The 20,949-nt window shown below is 37.2% G+C and overlaps 2 protein-coding genes across 2 annotated transcripts; one reads left to right on the forward strand and one right to left on the reverse strand.

The window, feature by feature from the left end:
• The first annotated feature begins 728 nt into the window (after positions 1-728).
• Positions 729-3,496, forward strand: LOC125200679 (probable E3 ubiquitin-protein ligase EDA40). Its single transcript, XM_048098407.1, has 2 exons — positions 729-1,322; positions 1,429-3,496. The coding sequence occupies exons 1-2, from the start codon at positions 1,002-1,004 to the stop codon at positions 3,088-3,090; spliced, it is 1,983 nt and encodes a 660-aa protein (XP_047954364.1). The 5' UTR covers positions 729-1,001; the 3' UTR covers positions 3,091-3,496.
• A 1,458-nt stretch (positions 3,497-4,954) lies between these two features.
• On the reverse strand, positions 4,955-9,074 carry LOC125201149 (protein RMD5 homolog). Its single transcript, XM_048099111.1, has 3 exons — positions 8,934-9,074; positions 8,701-8,805; positions 4,955-6,466 (listed from the first exon to the last, which is right to left on the reverse strand). Exon 3 carries the CDS (start codon positions 6,410-6,412, stop codon positions 5,252-5,254), a length of 1,161 nt encoding a protein of 386 aa, XP_047955068.1. The 5' UTR covers positions 6,413-6,466; positions 8,701-8,805; positions 8,934-9,074; the 3' UTR covers positions 4,955-5,251.
• Between the last annotated feature and the right edge of the window lie 11,875 nt (positions 9,075-20,949).

The raw sequence follows: 20,949 nt of genomic DNA on the forward strand, positions 1-20,949 counted from the left end.
GATTATTCTATCGGTCCGTCGTTTAATTGGTTGAATGGATCCAATTATTCTACCGAAAATATGTACTCAAATACTATATAATATAATTAAAAATTATGCTACTAAAACATTACTAGTACAATTTAGTACATTATAAACAAAAATATACTGTAGAATACAAGTGTTGAATCTTAATGACATTAAACGTCAACATGTTTATAAATTTAGAAATAAATGAATACAAAAATTATATAATTAATTGAAAATATTATTTTAAAATTCCTCAGATATGATATCACAAATCTTTTATGACAGGAAACATCATTTTCATATACTTTTAAAAAGTGCATATACTGAATACCTTACGTTACAAAAAATAGAAAAAATTGAACTTAAAAAAAATAAAAAATACTCGATACTAATTCAAAAATTCATCCATAATTGTTTTTATTTAACTTATAGTAGTAGGTATCAGTACTTCATTTGTTAGTCTCAATATTCATCAGAATGCATAAAGCCTAGAGAACCAACCATCGACCTACCCGTAACCCACATATTAACTTTAATCAGGGTAGAATTAATTTAAGCAACTCCATCGAATAGTTAAAAATAAGTTTAAGGGTAATCACTTGATTTAATAATTAAAATAATTTAAAGACGTATAGAAGGGTACGCTGATTGCAAGGAGTCCGTTGACAAAATACGCAACCGGCAGCTGCCGGTCACTTTTGAATTACAGAAAGCCGACCCCTCACTTTTTTATATTGGCCCTTTACCCAAGCAGTAGAAGAAGAAGAAGACGATGATGGATTTTTGGAGCTTTCTTCACTCATCCTTTTCTCCTTTAATTCTCTTTTCATTTTTTACACAATCCCACCTCTGAACAAGGTGTCTTTTTGTTCCAATTCATCTTTTGTCTCCTTTGCTCAATTCAATTCCCCCTTTGGATCATGCATCCCTTTTAGCCCGTTCATCATCACTAACCGTAAACCCCTTCCTTCTCTCAGACTCTGTTTGTGAAAATGGTTTTGAGCTGGCGACGAGCCTTCTGCACTTCTATCCCCAAGGATCAGGACCGCGCTGGAGACGCCTCTACCCCCAGGCTCGCCTCCAGATTCGGCAGATTCTTCTCCGAGCCATCTACGCCGCGATTTCACTCTCACCCGCTCTCCAGCCCCTCTCTCCGCTGCAAAACAGCTGCTCCCTGTGTGACGCCTTCCGACAGCCCTAGGCTTCAATGCCGGACTAGGAAGAGTCCGCGATTCTTCACCAGCTCCGCGCCTTCCTCGCCGAGGTCGCCGTCGACGTTTTCGCTGATTAAATCCGGACTGCGTATCACCAAGGTGCGTAGGCTACAGTGGAATTTCGTTATTGCGTTTGATTTGAGATTTTTTTTTTTTGGTATGATTTGGCAATAATGGATGAGTTGAAACGCTACTGTACGAGCAGAGTAGGTGCGGAATATGCTTGCAGAGCGTGAAGACGGGGCAAGGCACCGCCATTTTCACGGCGGAGTGCGGCGACGCTTTCCATTTCCCGTGCATCGCGGCTCACATGAAGAAGCAAGGGGTGAGATCCGCCCTCGCCTGCCCCATCTGCAGCGCTACATGGAAGGAAATGCATCTCGCGGAAACCGATCCATCCACGGAGCTGCGCGGCGGCGATAATAAATCCTCTTCTGTGTTTAAGGTCTACAACGACGACGAGCCGCTCTCTTCTCCGACTTCCGGCGCGCGATTCATTCCGATTCTCGAATCGGATGAGACGGAAGAGGAAAACGACGATTTCCCCGGCTTCTTCGTCACCAACAATGTCGTTCCGGATAAGATCAAGTCGAGGAATGTGGAAATCGGTCTGTTATCGGAGGCGGTTGTGGTGTCAGTAGGAAAAACTAGCGAGACATACGCCGTCGTTTTGAAGGTGAAAGCTCCAACGCCGCCTCCGCGCAGAGCGCCGATCGATTTGGTGACCGTGCTGAATGTGAGCAGAAACGTAACCTCCGATAAGCTCCATCTAATGCGGAGGATGATGCGGATGGTTGTTTCCTCCCTCTCCGCCGCCGACCGCCTCTCCATCGTCGCATTCTCCACCACATCCAAGCGGCTTCTCCCCCTCCGCCGCATGACCACCGCCGGCAAGAGATCCGCCCGCCGCATCATCGACGCCGTCGTCGCACTCGACGGCGCCGCCACCAGCGCCACCGACTCGCTGAAGAAGGCCGCCAAGGTCATCGAGGACCGCCGCGAGAAGAATCCCGCCGCCAGCATCCTCCTCCTCTCCGACGGCCACCGCAGCGGCCCGCTCGTGTCGTCCACGCGCTTCTCCCACTCCGAGATCCCCGTCCACTCCGTCAACCTGTGCGCGTGCGTCCACGCGCCCCCCGGCGGCGATCACGCCGCGAACTGCGTCACCGGCCTGCTGAGCCAGGTGGCGCAGGACCTCCGGGTCCAGGTCTCGTTCGCGGCCGGCTCGGCCCCGGGCGAGATCTCCGCGGTCTACACCTACGCGGGCAAACCGGCCCTGGTCGGATCCGGTTCGAGCTGGTGCCGGGTCGGGGAGCTCCACTCGGAGGAAGAGAGAGAGCTGCTCGTGGAAATGCGGGTCCCACCAGCCACCGGTGGGGCCCGGAGGCTAATGTCGATCCGTTGCTGTTACAAAGACCCGTCAACTCAACAGACCATATACGACAAGGAGCGGTGCCTCGTCATCCCCCGCCCACGCGCCGTCGGCTCCTCCACCCGCGACATCCAGCGCCTCCGCTGCCTCTTCGTCACCACGCGCGCCGTGGCCGAGAGCCGCAGGCTCTCCGACCGCAACGACGTGGCCGGGGCGCTCAGCATGCTCGCCTCGGCCCGCGCCCTCGTCCTCCAGTCCGGCTCGGGGTCCGGGGAGGAGTTCGTGCGCGGGCTTGAGGCCGAGCTCGCGGTGCTGAATTGCAAGCGGCAGGACCAGGCGCAACCGCGAGCGGCCCGGCCCGATGACAGCAAGGCCGAGCCGCTCACGCCGACCTCGGCGTGGCGGGCAGCCGAGCGCCTCGCTAAAGTCGCTATTATGAGAAAGTCTTTGAATAGAGTCAGCGACCTACATGGGTTTGAGAATGCGAGATTTTAATATTTGTGTTTTTTATTATTATTATTATTATGTTAGTAGTAAAATAAATTACAAAAAGTTACTATAAGAAAAATGTACAAATATATTTTGTGAAAAAAGGCCAGAGGTGGTTTGTGAGGCCCATGGAAATGAGAGGCCCCGCGTAGTATAATTGATGGAGGGGTATCGTTGTGGGGTTTCTCAAATTTAAATTTTTTGGGGGGTCATGATATATATTGCATTGTTCTATTATTTCTTTTATCCTTATTTCAAATTATAAAATAGTTGTAGGGAACGATGTTATGATTTGATATGAATGGATGTCTTATAGCAATCAACTGAAAAGTTATTGTGGAGGTGTCCTTTCATGTAAAAAATTAATATTGTTGGTATATAATGTGTTGAAATAAAGCTTTGTTTGTATTAAGTGGGAGTGGGGTTTTAGCCGAATGTTGTTCAACGGAGTGGGGTTTGGTTTTTTGGCTGTGTATGGATATAGCTATAGTGCTCTATACCTTTTGATATATAGCTTTGCAACATAAGACATGACAGAGATTTGCGTGAATTTTCTTTATAAAATTTCGCCTGAAGAGGTGATTGATTAAAACCATTTGCCAAATAAATTTAAAAGGTTTTCTTGCAAAACATTGAAAAAACTGTTGAAAAGGGCATGTCTTGATTTGGGGAAGCTTTCAAGATGGAAAGTGAGATCACAAGATACCAGAATTTGATATAATAATTGAGAAATCGTTGGGTTAATCGAGTTGGGCCATATGATGTGCACAGAGCAAGATTAACAACCTGTATCAATTTTTTGCCATTTAAATCCAATTTTGTCAGCCACATTCTTAGCCAATTCCACACATATTTTCCTACTCCAAAACCTGCTTTGTGTCATTTTCAATTTGGTTGGTGCCATATTGATATAGATAATGATCAAGAGGCCACGTTACATAAATAATTGAGACCTCCAATTAGTGCCTTTGCTTTGAAATTAGTACACCATTTAAATATTGATTGGGAATCATGATATGTTTTCATGAAAACTCTAAATGGGATCACTCACACTTTTGGAAATCCCAAGAAAAATGAGAAATATGAAAATTAGATCCACCCCAGCATAGCTTTATTCACACGTTTGTAAATAAAATGAGGTTTTGAGCAACTTTTCTTCTCCATTGAGCAAAACACCCTGAGTGGGAGAGATCCCAAAAAGGTAGAGTGTTAAGAGCAATAAAATCTTAAATATCTTTAGAGAGAGGGGGGGTGGCACCAAAAGGGGCTTTGACACACTAAAGATATGGATTATTCTTCACTTTTAGAATCCTGAAATTGCGCATCTATAAAGTTTTTGAGATGAAATTTGGTGTGCCACTCTCATGTAAAATTCAATGGTTACTTTTTACTATATTTGGCCCAAGACCGACATGCCACCATTTAAGGGCACATTTCTTTGTTCCTTCCTCCATAGATAATTTATACTGCTATAATAGTAACATTATGATTCGTTGTTACAGATGATCAGATTGTATTTGCTCAAAACACAAGCCCTATGTTAAACAAATAATTCATGTTACTACTTTACAAGACTAAATTGAAAGGGGGAAATGCTCAAATCTGAGAGGAAATGCAGGTGGTTGTGTTACTTAGTGGGATAGCAACAAAAATGAGAGGTTAGCCATAAACAAAAAGAATCCATCAACTTGATATTAATATGAACAGAGAAGGAATAAACAACACAATCACCAAGTGCTTTATGAGTTGGAACCAAGATAGGAACGAGAAGCTTCATAGTGAAAATCTCACACAAGATGTTGACACCATAATTTCCAACAATTCTTTCGCAAATAAAGGTAGAGCATCATATGGTGATTTCACCATCCACTAAACATACAATGTTGAAACATTATGATTCATATGGGATTTTATATGGCACATACCTCCCAGTTTATGTGCGCAGCACTTCTTGTTTGATTTGCAAGTAGAATCTATTTACAGTCCATCCAACAATAACACCACCCGAGTCCGACACAAAAGAAGTAAAACAACAATAATATGATAACAAGATCTAGTTTAAGTGATACAGTTTAGCCTACATACACGCTTTATATTCAATGAAGGGGCATTTCCCTTACGTTTGTGATGGCAGTAGGACGAACCACTTTACAAGCTTTAAGCAGCATCAGAAATGTAATTGCGCACACTGACCTGCTTCGACTTCAGCAGGGCAATAGGGGCACTTGAAGCGCCTAGTGCTGTTGTTTTTGGACAACTTGGTGATGGATTGCTTGCATAAAACATGCCCACATGTTAACAGCATGGGGGGATTCTCTTCGCTTACTTGGTCGCGGCTCACTGGGCACACGAATACGGAATGGAACTGAAACTCCCTGTCCAAATCCACTGGCACCGGTAGTTGTTTCATTGTCTGCCATTCCTGCTTCTTCCCAGTCATCACGTTCATCAGCTTCAGAAGAGTAGGCAACCCCTGAACTCCAGCAGCAATTGTCACACTCAACGGACTCTCGTAAGATTGCCCCATTAGATTGCAGAACTGTTGTGCGAGTTCCACAGATAGTTTGTCCCAATGTATGGAAGATAGTAATTCTGCATACGGTGAGGAATCAAGCCTTCCAGCCCATAAAAGGCAAGCCATAAGTTTCTGGAAAACAGCCATATGTTTGGTAGCAAATGGAGCCAAAAAGGCTCTAGCATACTTTAGAGCTTCATCCCTGCCCCTGTTCTGCAAGATCTCTACAAACTGAAGACGATGCAGTTTCAATTCTATGTCAGACCCATTTTGATTCAGTTGATCATGATTCCTCGCTGCCCAACCCAGAGCGGGCTCCAGGTTCCTACATTTCATGGCTTCCAAGATCTGGAACATTTCTAGGAAAGGGGATTTACTTGCTGCAGCCTCTAGTTCCTGCGACTCATTGATGAAGCAGTCGCCAATATCAAATTGGCCCTCTCGATAGAAATGGCTGGCAATAATTTGGTTAACAGTGTGTATATCAAAATCAATATTGCGATAAGCCTTTGAGATATCAGGATTGAAAGATTTCTCGAGAAGCTTTGGGTACTTGCTTAACGCGACATTTAATTCCTTTTGTGTGCCTTCCAGATGGCTGAGAGGAGCAATTTCTTTCAGCTTAGTTTTCAGTTCATTGAGGATCAATTTATGAGCAGATGGAGATGCAGAATCTTGTTCAGATTGTAGTCTCAAAAAAGCCTGTTCTATTTCTTGCCCAATCTGTTCAATTACTTCTTGAGATTTTGAGGATGAGAGCTTTTGCTTCTTTGTAACACGGTCAAAAGCATCCTTGATGGAATTTAACTCCATTACCAAAAGCTTGGGTTTAAACAGATTGAGATATAAGGATAAAATGAGTGCCACCTAAAATAAAACCAAATTAAGTTCAGATAGCCATAAGTCGACTCTTGAATATACGTACAATGACAATAACATTAAGATACCACATCTAGCATCATAGAGAACTAAACAAAGAAACGAATGGGTTCACCAGTCAATGTTAGTATAGACACAATGAGTTTTGATTTGATGAGACCACTTAAAGCCTATGCCCAGGTGATATCATTTCATTCCCACAAATGCCAGAAGCATGCTACCCAACACATAGGGAGGAAAATGTCAGGAGATAAAAGAACAAAATGCTTAGTGTAACCCAGGACTTCCTAAAATGCAGCATGCCTTGAACTCTATTAGTATCATTCCAACTAACTTCTAATAACGGGACAGTACTGTTTTGACTTAATAGCCTCCAACCTGTGCTTACTTAATCCTAAACCAAGCTTCAGATGAAGGTCAGCTCAGTACAATGTTTCGGCGAAGGATCAGCAAACTGCTTTCAATTAGCCTAGAGTGCAAACCAAATGCAGTAAGTCATAATTAAGAGAACATGACTCTTTGTTCTAATAAGAAACAAGATGTCAAAGGACACTAGGACACAACTCTTTTCCCCTTTTGGTGAAAAAAAAAACAGGATGTCAGATAACATAACACTTCAAAATTTTCAGCCCATTTAGTTTAGCTTCGAAAGATTTTATCTTAAAATCTAAAATCTGGTGTTGCGCAACATGGTATTAGGTATACCTCGTAAAAAATGTGTTAAAAACATAATCAGAAATATTCACAGAACAATCACTAAAAATACCAAATACAGGACTTTAGAATATAATATTACACTTATGATTGATTAAATAAGTAATGGCATGTCATGCTTACGTCAGCCCCATCATGAAAATGGAACTTTCTGGTCACATGGGGTTTATGAGACTCTTCTGGGCAAAGGATCCTTTAATAAATGTCCCATGTTCATGATTTACTACTCTTTTCTTTTCATATAGTAGTAACAATTAATAATCTGTATCTGTGCCTTCTATATTAGTGGTGCAAAAACTATTTTGGATAACCAATTAACATACTAACTTACGGTAACATCTTCAAGAATACCTTACTCATTTTTGCATAGTCTACTGAATCACTGCTCAATATGATATGCCGGATCAGAAAGTACAATCATTATAATTGTACAGACTTAATAGTTTGTAGAGCACACAATGTTGCACATAAAAATCTTAATTTCTGATAAAATATTGTGCCGACCAAAGAAATGTTTGACTTAGAATGGGGCAGAGGTAGCTGTAATCAACTCTGTAGGAGAACTCAAGATGTTTGATCTTGAATGGTTTGATGAAGAAGAAAAGTTGTAGGCAGAGATAAGTAAGTCTTCAAGAAACATTTGATGTACTTGGATTCTTGGCAATGATTAAGTGTTTTTTGTGGTGCTACATATGGGTATATAGCATTGCCCTTACATAGTGAAGCATAAAGATTATACTACAATGCGATCCAAACTTACTACATGTGTCATTGATTCCAACCCAGATCATCCAAAATAGTTGTTAACTAGACATAAGGATATTATAGTGCTTACCAGAATACTCAAGGATGAGATATAAAAAATGATCCACAGTGTCATTGTTTTCAACCAAACATCTATAATCAACCTTAATTTTCATTAGTTTAGTTCAAATTCACACCACCTATGGACTTTATGGAACATCAAAAAAGAAAAAATCAATATATTTTACCATAATTCAATGTTTAGTTGCATATTCAGAAGAACAAGATAAACAACATTTGTAATTTTTGTCATGAAGAAAGTTAGTGGAAGGAGGAGGACCCGTTGTAGAAAATCAAATAATCAATCATGCAAGTGAATATTACTTTATGAACATAGAATCGCTTTATATAGAACATGCCCAAACTATAACACAATAAACAGTTCATGAATCCTAAACTAGCCTAATTTAAATCAGATCCTTCAAAACCAAAAATTAGTAAAAAAAAAAAAAATTGAGAATGCCACAACACCCTTCGCAATGTTCTGAGCCTAGAGCACTCAACATTCATAAAAAAGTTAATGGTCTCAGAAGCCAAAAAAAACCACGCAAGAAGCAATTACACAATTGCACATTCACGCAAGCAGGAAAAAAAATTGAGTTCCGTCTCAATGTTCGCGAAGATAATATTTCTCATTTAGTGCTCATAAATCATAACTTGCGATTGAGCTGCAACTATTGAAGAGAAATGCAAGGAATCTATACCTATACCCCACGAAGTTCACCGATTTCGCTCAATGGCCAATAAAATTGGGAGAAACTTCCGAGCAACAGCGACGCCAATATGAGAGGAAGAAGAGGTTCCAATACCTGCAGATAATTATTCGGATCGAAGAGAAACGATGGGTAAAGTTAAATTGGGGAAGATTGAAAATCCTAGGGCAATTGACACAAACATGAGTATAGAGATTGAAAGAGAGGGAGAAAAGTAAACTGACCAGATGAGAGGAGGGGAAGAGTTTAGAGAGAAGAAATGGTATGCAATGATGATTGGTTGATTGAGGGCACTTCTGGGAAAAAAATGTTGATCAGAGAAAGAAACCGATGATGAGATAGAAGATGCCAGATTCTTATTTTCTTCTTCTTTTTGTTTAATTTCATTTATTATTATTTTATTATTAAAATATTATGGCCTTGATCTTGGTGAACATGGGCCTATCTCGATATCGGGCCTATTATTAATATTGGGCCTGCGGCTTCTATTTTAATTTTTTTTTATAAGGTAGCCATAAAATAGTCCTAAAATATTGTATAGTAGAATCGTATGATTATTGTACATCTTGCCCGGATTTCCCTTTTTTCTATTCAAGAATCTCAATGTATAGACTATAGTAGTATTATATATTGTAGCATCGTAGTCGGAACAAATCAATGCAAGTAGACGACATAAAGAAAGTGAAAAGCTGATAGAAGTGAAAGAAATCACCACCGCAGTTGGAACAAATTAAAGCAATAGAGCACAACCAGAAAACTTACGTTTACGTAGCACCAAAATGCTAGGAAAAACCCCAAAGTGCTAGGAAAATAGCATTTTCCGAGCACTTTTTCCAAACCCCAATGGGCTGGACGCTCGCCATTTACTCTATCGAAATTATTATCGAACACTTTTTCGAGCAGAACACTAATAGTGCTCGGAAAAGTGGTCAACTTCTTTATGCGAAGTTCCAAGCACCAATTTGTGCCCGTACTTCACCTGTTTGCTCCTTCCTATAACCTGCGTAATAATGCGAGCACTAATAGGTTTTTCAACAATGCTAGCACAATTTGGTGTTTGGAAAGGTTCTAATCGGGCATGTTATATTCCGAGCACATAAGTGCTCGGTATTCTGTGATTATTCATTATATTTTTTTATTATTATTTCAATTTCATTTTAAATTGTTATTCACTGAAATTATACTCAAATTAAAATGATATCAAAAACTAGGGTTTCACAAAGTCATCTTGAGTTCAAAATGTTTAAGTCAAAATCTAGTTTACCAAATTTTTCACTAAATAGGATCTTCATCTATTGCTTCATTTGTTCCTTCATTTGTTCCATGAGCAGTCAGATCCCTTTTCTTATCCAACGTTTCTTCTATTTTTCTAACTTTGTCTTACATCTGGGCTTCTATTTGGGCATATATGTGCTCACGCTCTTCTTGAAGTCGTTGCTCGAAGAGCTCGTCCATCTTGCTAAGATCGTTGTCTGTCGAGCGCACAGATGCATATGCTAAAGTAACTAAATTAAAACAAATACTATAATAATATTTTCAATAACTTAACAAAAAATTTAGATTGAATAACTAACAAATGGAGTAAAAATTATACCTTTAAATAACGAAAAGATAGCGAGGCGAGGTGGCTATGAGCAAAGAGACTATTTCTTATTCAACGAAATAATAGGGTAGGATTGAAAAAATGTTGGAAAAGATTGAAGAAATCGAGCTGGAGAGAAAATGAAAGAAGTAAAATGAGGGAAGGTGAGATGTACGTAGATCTGAAATAATATCTTCATTTCCGAGCACCTTAGAGGTGCTCGAAAGTTCCGAGCACATATGTTTGTCAAACATTTCCTCCAAGCTCGCATTTATCCATGCAGGTTAGTGCGACGACGGCCTCATCATGAAGCTAAAAGCAAAATTCATGTCAGCTGAAACATGACATGGATATGCCAAAGATATATTTAATAACATAATGCAATTGCCACATAATGCACCATTAGGTGACATTTGGAAGGCCGCATTGTAGTTGCCACATGGATCACAAATAATAGTTGGAAATGACTGCGTTTGTGTTTTCCTCCCCTGCAAATATAAACACGAATTTAGTTAATAAAATGATCAAGAAAAGAAAGCAAACACAACGCTTAATAAGAATTATGTTGTCTAGTATTAGTAGCAAAGCCACGCCTAAAGCTACATGAGTTTTGAAGGAGAACTCATTTTGTACATGAGAAAATATATTAATCCTAAAGGAGAGGAAACAGTACTGTATGATCACAAAATTGAAAAATAGCCTGCCTCACTAGAAAAGAAGTGGGCACAAGTTTATGCAAAAACCTCCTACGTCCCAAATACATATAGCCACTTGTACAACAGGTGAAATTTGCATAGATATCTCATAAACTCGAAGTTCAAATGGTTTATTAAATGCTCTAGATGTCTAGGAGTCTTGCATGCTTCTAAGTTCTATCAAATAATTCCAAAGAATTTAGCAGAAAGCTGCATGACTAGCTTAAGCAAAAAAAAAATGACAATTGTTATATTGAGGTTAAAAGTACTCCATCTGCCCACCCGACTTAGCTCATTTCTTTTTGGCACATTTATTTAGGAGTTCATGATTGCAGTATAAAGGTGTGTGGCCCACTTATTTAACGTCGTGAAGTGGTAGCCAAAAAAGGGAAACAAGTCGAATGGGAAACCCTAAAAAAATTAATACAGTCCAAGTCAAGCGAGAAGGAGGGAGTAGCATAGGTTGAATAATGAGTATAATACCTTATTTGAAACTTTTCTTTTGCTTCGGATTGAAGAAAGAGTCCAATGTCTCATACTTTGGAATTGGCTGCAGGTATCAGACTTATTTTAGAAAATGCATAGTATTATTTGACTAATGCAACTGGAGTAGCTCTTATGGTTACCATAGGTCATAATTTTGAAGTGGTGTATGATTCCCTCGTACTAAAGCATTTATTATATAGAATGAAAGAATATCTTATTATCAGCTAGTTAGTTTTGATAATACGTGGAAAATTTAGAATAGATATAATTGCATCCACGATTGATCCAACATGAAGACATCTTGTAACTTTTAGTGGAGTATATATATTTGGTGAAAATCCTCGTCAAATTGGAACTGTTTATTGAATATGCTCCTTTGATTGCTATGTTCAAGACTTATATTTGTTTTAAGACTTGTGTTTTTAAAATTTTGGCAAGATTCACACTAATTATTGATCAAACCACTTTTAAAAAACAAATAAACAAAAAAAATTCCAACAACAAAATTTGGAGTGCTCCCTCCGTCCCATTTAAGATGGTCACCTTTCCTTTTTTGTTTGTCTCAATCAAGATGGTCACTTTCCAATTTTAGAAATAACCTCATCTCTCATCTCTCCTCATTAAAATATTCAACTACCTTTTTCTTCTCTACTTTATTCCACCTAACAACACTTCCTAAAATATTCAACATTTTGAATATTTTTTAACACTATAATTTTTTAAAAAAGAAGTCATTGATTTATTATTAATTAATTACAGTAGTATACTCTAACACACTACATGGTTAAATTTGGTAGTATAAAATGATAATTATGTATATATTTATTATTTAAATTTAACATACTCTTAAATTATTTGCTTCACGTACTAATTTTATTTGACATCTAATAGTCCCTCCGTCCATCATTAAATGTCTCATTTTTCCTTTTTCATCTGTCCACAAATAAATATTTCATTTTACTTTTACTATATTTGGTAAATGGACCCCTTGTTCCACTGATTCATTCTACTCACATTTTATTATAAAACTAATACTTCATATAAAAGTAGGACTCACATTCCACTAACTTTTTTTATTCACTTTTCTTTATAAAGTTAAACAATTTCTTAAAATCCGAGCCGGTCAAATATGAGACATTTAGAGCATCCACAATGGTCGGCGAGCGACCGGCTAGCCGATTCCCGGCGCTGGCCGGTCTGCTCGCCGAACCATTGCAATCGGCGAGCGCTGACCAATGCGCTCGCCGCCATTGTAGGCTGGCGATCGGCGAGCTATCGGCCAACACATTTTTTTTAATTAAAATTTCGAAACACTATATATACGCGATTTTCACGTCATTTTCATTCGCACCACTTATGTTAACGAGTTTTCTCTCTCTCTTAATTTCTGTACAAGAGCAACAATGCAAAATGAGTAACGCGGGTTGTAGTAGTGGTGGGAATGCTGAGGAGTACGAACGGCAAATGGACGAAGCATTGGAGGCCTATACGTCCGGTGAGATAGACCGGCTGATACAAAGGGCTTTGCAGCCGGCGGTACCTCGACTTCGACCCATTGTCCACTGCCGAGCAGTGATTGATCGGGATCACCAAGCTGCACATCAGCGGCTATATGACGACTCTTCGCTCCAGAGCCGCGGTTTGGGGCCAACCATTTCAGGCGGCGTTTTAGGATGCGCAAGGAGCTGTTTATGCGTATCGTTGACGCTTTAGAGCGTCGATACCTGTGTTTCCAGTTCAGGTACGATGCGGCGGGCAGACCCAACCACACAGCTAAACAAAAGTGCACTGCGGCTATCAGGCAGTTGGCCTACGGAGGCGCGGCAGACATGTGGGACGTGTCACACGCCAACCCTCTCTGACGTATGCACTTACTATAGATAAATTCAAAATTTTAAAAGAAATAATCCACATTTATTAAGTACATATTCAAAATATTCTGAACAGTAGTGGGACCCTCTCACCACTCTATATACTATACATTTATCTACATGCAAAACATATGATGATGAGGAGGAGAAGGTTCCTAAAACGCATCAGCCGCCGACCCCGATAACATGTGCAATTCCTACGACCCATGTCAATGAAAAACTTCACTGATATCTTATTCTTGAAAAATATTAGTGGTTTATATGAGCTACAACTCAGTGTATATAAACCTTACCTTTAATTCCACTGCCCATCAATCAAACATATTCTTTAACCAATATATAAAACAATAATCAACAAATATTAAAAATAATTTCATATACATATGCATATGCCACTCTGTTCATTTTATTATTCTGTGACAGTTCAAGCCTGGTATCTGCCCGAGATTTCCAATATGCCACTATGATTTGACCCGAAGGTCTCACTATGATTTGACCCGTAGGTCCCACTATGAATTGACCCGTAGGTCCCAATATGATTTGACCCGAAGGTCCCAATATGATTGACCCGAAGGTCCCAATATGTCCACTATGATTTCAGATCCAAGACATGACTATCACAGATCCCCTTTAATCAAATGATTCAATTAATTCCAATACCATATGCAAAATATATCTATTGCACTAATCACATATCCATATCATATTCCACTCAATAATTTCAATTTAATATACTATTAATATATTTATTGCACCAAGCATACATCCCCATCATCACAATTAAACACATATCATATCAGTATTACATCGTATAATCCAATTATTCACTTCAATTTAACACATAACAATTAATCATATAACGCATGTAAAATTAAAAGTGTGATTTATACACACCTGAGTATTCTAACCGAACCCCTAACTTCTCTTCCTGTTCAACCTTGATCCTTCAGACTATTTTTCTGCCTTCCGACTCCAAGTTCTCGTTTCTTTATCGAGCACCACTGTTTCTATCTTTTTCTATCTAATATTGTGATTTTTCTATCTCCTTTTCCAATTCTTATGAAAGATAAAGATCTATATATATACAATCGGAGATTTTTTTTTGTTGTCGGTTCTTTCCCACTAAAATATTTTCCAAGCCTATTTGTATACATAACATCATATATTGGAATTGAGGAGATGTATAACATAGACAAGTGTTCATTTTATTAGCTAGGCCACGTATATAATTTTGAATTATTTTATTTTATTATTTCTTTAGTAATTAGTAGGTGTACTAAGCATACATATCCTATATAATAAAACCATTTAAAATATATAGTAATGAAAGTTGTACGTACATATAGTTTTCCATGTACACACTAGATTTAATATTAATATTTAACATTTATGATCACATATTACACGTATTATATATATATATAGGGTCTTATTAGGTTGAGATTATTTAGCTAAATTGAGAAATGAGATGCAATATGGGCCACTAATCCACAAGCTAAACAAAATGTCAACAAATACAATATTATGTCAACAAGGGGGTAAAATTGTAATTTCATAAATAAAAAAAGCGTGAAACATCCAAACTGATTTCAAACCAGTTTCTTAAAATTTCTCTAAAATCTCTCGTCAAAAATCTCAAATCTCGCTGATCTTCATACAATTCGATTCCTTCAAAATCTGCAAAAACTCGTTGATTTTCAAAATTCAAACCGAAAATATTGAAAATCTCGCTGATCTAAATGACGAACGAAGAGGAAAATCGGAAAGAATCGGTTGAAAAATCGATTGAAGCTAAGGAACAGCAGTCAAAATCGGCGACGCATGAAGCTACTTCTTCAGGTTAAGAAATTGATTCAAATTTTAAATATATTGCTTTGATTTTGGTGTTTTAAAAAACATCTCGATTTCGTTTTTTATGAATTCGATACTTGCTAAATTTTTTTGTTGATTTGCGATGGTAGAATCGAAACAGATTGCAAAGAAAAATGCTGCTGTAAAAAAAGGAAGAGAAGAAGCTTCACCTTCCAGTTAAGATTTGTTTAAATTTTTAAAATTATTGACATTTTATATACTAGCTATTGACATAGCTATAATAATATTCTGTTGACAGTAGTGTATTGTTGTTTGAATAGGTATTGACATAATAATATTAACATATTGTATGCTTGTTAGAGTGGCTGTAGAAAACATAAAAATGTATGGCTGTAGTAGTATGTCAACAACTATTGACATAGGGTATGCTTGTTTCAATGGCTGTAGACAACATACAAATGTATGGCTGTAGTAGTATGTCAACAACTATAGACATAGGGTATGCTTGTTTCAATGGCTGTTAGGATGGTTGTAGAAAACATATGTATCGTTGTAGTAGTATGTCAATAGCTATTGACATATTCTAAGCTTGTTTAAATAATAGTTGACATAGTCATATTTATATAAACAGAGTATACTTGCCATAAACTTTATAAGATAATCAACAGGTTATGTCAACTTTAACTGTTGACATAATAGTAATAATATAATTGTTCTAACTATATATGGAAAATACCTTTTAATGATAGAGCATACTTAATGCCTGAAATTCTGTTAATTGTGATTGGTATATATAATTTTAGTAATATACACACACTTGATGTCAACAGAGTACACTTGTTATTGTCATGATACTTTGTATAATTGATATAGATTTATTATGTTTGATCTTAAACCAGAAAACAGAAGAACATCCAAGCGAAAAAGGAATACCTTAGTATCTCAGAAAGAGTTAATGATTGTTAAGAAAAAGCAAAAGAAAAGTGTAGAGGATGGAAAACAGATTGTTATTGCTGAAAATCTATCTCAAAGGCTTCTAGTGAAAAGGAAGCCGATGTATTTTGTTGATGCAATAAGCAGACTGAATGAGGAACAGATTAATTATGTGAAGGAGTTGGGTTTCGAGAGTGTCCTACATTTCAAGATTGATTACATTCCTAGCAGATTAGCATTAGTATTATTAAAATTTTTTGAAGAGAATAAGTGCAAGATAAAGCTTAACAATGGTAAACAAATTCATATCACTGAAGAGGATGTGGAGCTTGTATATGGATTCCCAAGAGGTGACATTAATTATTCTAGAGATAAGTATAAAAGTAATGCAGCTTTCATGAGGAAGATAGCAAAGAAATGTGGTACGAAAAAAGAAAGTGTGAACCATAACGATGTTTTAAAGGTTATGTTGAATGATCTTCAAGGAGGAAGGCAGTTTAAGACAATGTTTTTGTTATTGCTAGAATCAACATTGATTGAGCAATCAACATGTGGAATGGTAAAATCTAAGATTGGAGAGATAATTGATGATCTGGATAACGTGAGAAATGTAAATTGGTGTTCGTATGTAATATCTGTTCTCAAATTTGCAAAACAAAATTGGTCAATCACAGAGAAGAATGCATTTGCTGGACCACTTCCCTTCCTTATGGTATGTTTTACATTTTGCATTGTTGATTATTAACATTATTACATTAGGTTGTGTGTGTAGTTGATATAGCTCGTACTATAGTTGAACATAAGCTGTATTAGTTATTTTAAGTGGCTTGTGTATTGAGTTGACACGACACAATAGTAATTGACATGCATTTTTTAACATATGCAGCTCTGCTACTTAGACAGAGTTATACAAGACAAGCGTCCTGTTCCTCGGACATTTCCATTAATGAAAGGATGGAAAAGTGAGCATCTTCAGGCTAGAGAAGATAGAGAGATTAGTGCAGGAGTTTTTGGTTTAGGAAATGTAAAGAAGAGATACATTCGAAATGAAGAGCAGCAGCAAGAGAATGTAGAACAAAGTGTTGATGTAGATGACAGTGGAGTGGGGTCTTCTTCTCAGAACATACTCCCATCAGATATGGTGAAAAATGTTTTAAAATACATCAATCAGATAAATGATGGCAGGACCAATCTTGTTAGAGTCCTCAAAGAAGCTTCTTCACAGATCAAGAATAATGATTTATTTGGATTTGTTTGTGACATTGCTAGAAGCGCAATTGGAAGCCAAAAATCTCCGGTTGTATCTGTGAGTGACACTTTCCTGCATTTGTCCCAGTCATTTAATATAGACGACAATGTTGATGTTGATAACTGGAAAGCGGTGTTTGCCTCAATACGGAATGCTGAAAAAGAAAACGAAACACTTGAAGATTTGAATGAATTTCCAACTTTCAGATTGGGAGATTTCTTCGATAAAGTAAGCACATAATCAACCTATATTTAGATTAATACATCATTTTGTTGATACATTGTTGAACTAATTTTTGAACAGGCTGTAGAAGAAAGAAATAGAGAAAATTTACCTACATCACCAGTTGATAATCCTGAAGAGGTCAGACAAACTGTTGAAGAAGATGAACAAAGCAAGGAGAACATGATGTGTGATGGTGATAATGAATCAAACTCTCCTATCTTGACAGCCGTATTAGGATCTCCACACACAGCATCCCCATCTCTACAACAACAAGAAGCCAATGCTTCAGAGCATGTCAACAATCAAGCATCAGTTTTAGGATCTGAGAACAGAGGAAGTGAGATGGAAATTCAAGTACAAGTTCAAGCTGATAGGGCATCACCAACTACTGAATATGCTGGACATGTCAATACTCAAGAATCAATTATGGAATCTGAGTTGGAAATGCAAGAAGAAGTTGAAGCTGATAGGGCATCACCAACAACTGAATCTTCTGGACAAGTCAATAATCAATCATCACTTATAGAATTTGAAAACAGGAGTAGTGAGTTGGAAATTCAAGCAGAAGATGAAGCTGATAGGACATCACCAACAAATGAATCTCCTGCACATGTCAATATTGAAGCATCAATTATAGGATTTGAGAACAGGAAAAGTGAGTTTGAAATTCAAGCAGAAGATGAAGCTGATATAGACTTAAGAACACAAAATGCCTTGCATCTATTATCAAAAGCATGTACTGACTTTGAAATCAGCAACAATGAAGAAGCAATCAAGGCAACAAATGTTATTGTTGATATCATAAATGAACAGGTACAGTTTATAATGATTATATTAAACTCTTGAATATTTTTATATGATTTTATATTAGTTATTAACATTGTGGATATCATAGTTGACATAGATAAAAATATAATTGACATGGTATAGCATGGAGTTTCAGGAAGACAGGGAGGATGCAGCTGCATGCTCAATTGTTGAGTATATGATGAGAGAGGGTATTGAAACATTGGATGACACTCCTCCTGAATCCAACATACAAATACAAGAACATAAAGGGAAAGAGAAGATGCATGAGGAAAAAGAAAAAACTCCTGAAAACACGGAAAGAAGAATGATTGTTTACAAGGTAAAAAAATGAATGAATTATTGTTTACATTGCTTGTAATAGTTGTTAAAATGTAATTGACACGGTTATTGACACGATATGTAGTGCAGTTGACATGATATGTAGTGTAGTTGACATAATAATATTAGTTATTGAAACAGTTAGTGTAATATAGTTGACATGATTTGTAATTGCAACTAACATTAAATTCACTTACAACAGCATCTGAACCCTGTTCCGATCTCTGAGATTCCACTGGCTGAAGCTAGAGAGAAACGGACTCGTGCTGAAATGCGTCCTAGTCCAGTGCTACGCTCACCATTTGAAATACGAGCCGTGCATATGAAAACAACCCTGAACCCAGACGAAAGAGATATGTACTATTACATAGTAGAAACTGAAGGAAAAAATGAGTATGCATAATTTAATTGTTTGAATAATCTCTACAATCCTTTTATATTTAGATGCAGTTGACATAATTTATGAATGATATTTAAATGTTGTCTGCACGCTTTCATTTCAGTGATTTATGTGTCTACACTAATGGCTTTGTTTGGGCAAGCAAAGGAGTGTTTTCATCTCTGAAACCCCATTCAGAAATCAGTACAGGTGTAATTGATGTATGGGCAGCGCACCTGAACTACAAGGAAAGAGAAAGGGCAAAATCGTCACCTCTGCGCCTGTTTCTGACAACATCCCTATGCGTGAGTAATCTAAATTTCTGTGTAAACTATTTGGATGACAAATTTCACTAACAAAAAAATGTTAAATGCAGTATTTGAATATAACAAATCGGCAGCCTCATTGGGATCCATTACAATCCCAGAACAACTTTGTGTCACGAATTCAACAGGAGATTGGAACAATAGAAGATTTCGATTGGAGAAAGATTGATTTGGTAACAAATTTATTTTTGTGCAAAGATCTCACAGTTTCATCTACATAGTTTTTGACAGGATTTGTCAAATTCTTTTCTCTAATTTTATCTGACATACAATACAGGTATTCTTCCCTGTTTTTAAAAGTGGATCTTACTATGTTGTGGTATTCTGGATGAGGATGAACAAAATTGAGATAATTGATAGTGCCAAACCACCTAGAGACAAGAATCCCTTGGAAAAGTATAGCTTTGATGTTGCAATACTGGTATGCTTTTTTAAATATAGCTAACATTATGTTTAGATTTTTGTTGACATAATTTATGTATCTTGCTAAAATGCTTTGTATGCAAATTTTAATTTAGTTGTTTATATATTTGCAGAAAGATATGTTTGAGGCATACTTTATAGAGAATAACATGACAGATCTATCACAAAATATAAAGAAGTCTCCTTACAAGGTTATTCCTTTAGATTGGGCCACAAGCACCAATAAAGAAGACAGTGGTGTTTATACGATGAGACATATGGAGACATACTTTGGCAAGAAGGGAAGGGATTGGGATATTGGCTTTACTCCACGCGGCTTGAAGATTGTACAGGTACTCAGAGGAAGATATTGCGAAGCAATGCTTACATCAGAGAGCAACAAGAAGTCTATGGATATGATATGTCATGCTAACATCTGGATGAATGCAAACAAGCAAAGATTATCTGCGTTACAGAACAAGTACAAGGAATGGTTCAGCTGTAGAACCAATAAGTAAACAACTGTTTTATTTTGATTTGAACAAAGACTCGTTTGAATATTTGATGGTATCATGTTTTTCAGATGGATGTGTAAAACAATTATTATATATCGATTTGAACTACGCAGCATGTAATATTATATCAACTATGAAATCAGTAAAGCAACTTCAATAGTAATGTCAACAACTTGAATTTTATGTCAACAGCTCAAAAACAATTGTTTTAACTAAAAAAATATACAACTATTTTTCTTCATTTTTTAATTTTAAATATGTACTGGCATTATTATTATAAAAAACATGTTAATAGTTTCCATATAAAAACTCAACAAATGTGAACAGCTTGTTAATAGGCTTCATATAAATTTTCAGATAACTGAATATTTTGAACATATTCATGAATTATGGTCATACAATATATTTCAGTATAAAGCAAATTAAATGGGAAAAACAAAAAAGAAAATATAAATAAACTGTATGTAATGCCAATAACTAAATAATTGTCATGTCAACTGCCTTTTTCAAAAATATTAACAATGTCAGCTGCCTTTTTTTCTAATGTCAACAACTTGAATTTTATGTCAACAGCTCAAAAACAATTGTTTTAACTAAAAAAATGTACAACTATTTTTCTTCATTTTTTAATTTTAAA

Source organism: Salvia hispanica, chromosome 1, assembly GCF_023119035.1.
Source record: "Salvia hispanica cultivar TCC Black 2014 chromosome 1, UniMelb_Shisp_WGS_1.0, whole genome shotgun sequence".
Classification (NCBI taxonomy): domain Eukaryota; kingdom Viridiplantae; phylum Streptophyta; class Magnoliopsida; order Lamiales; family Lamiaceae; genus Salvia; species Salvia hispanica.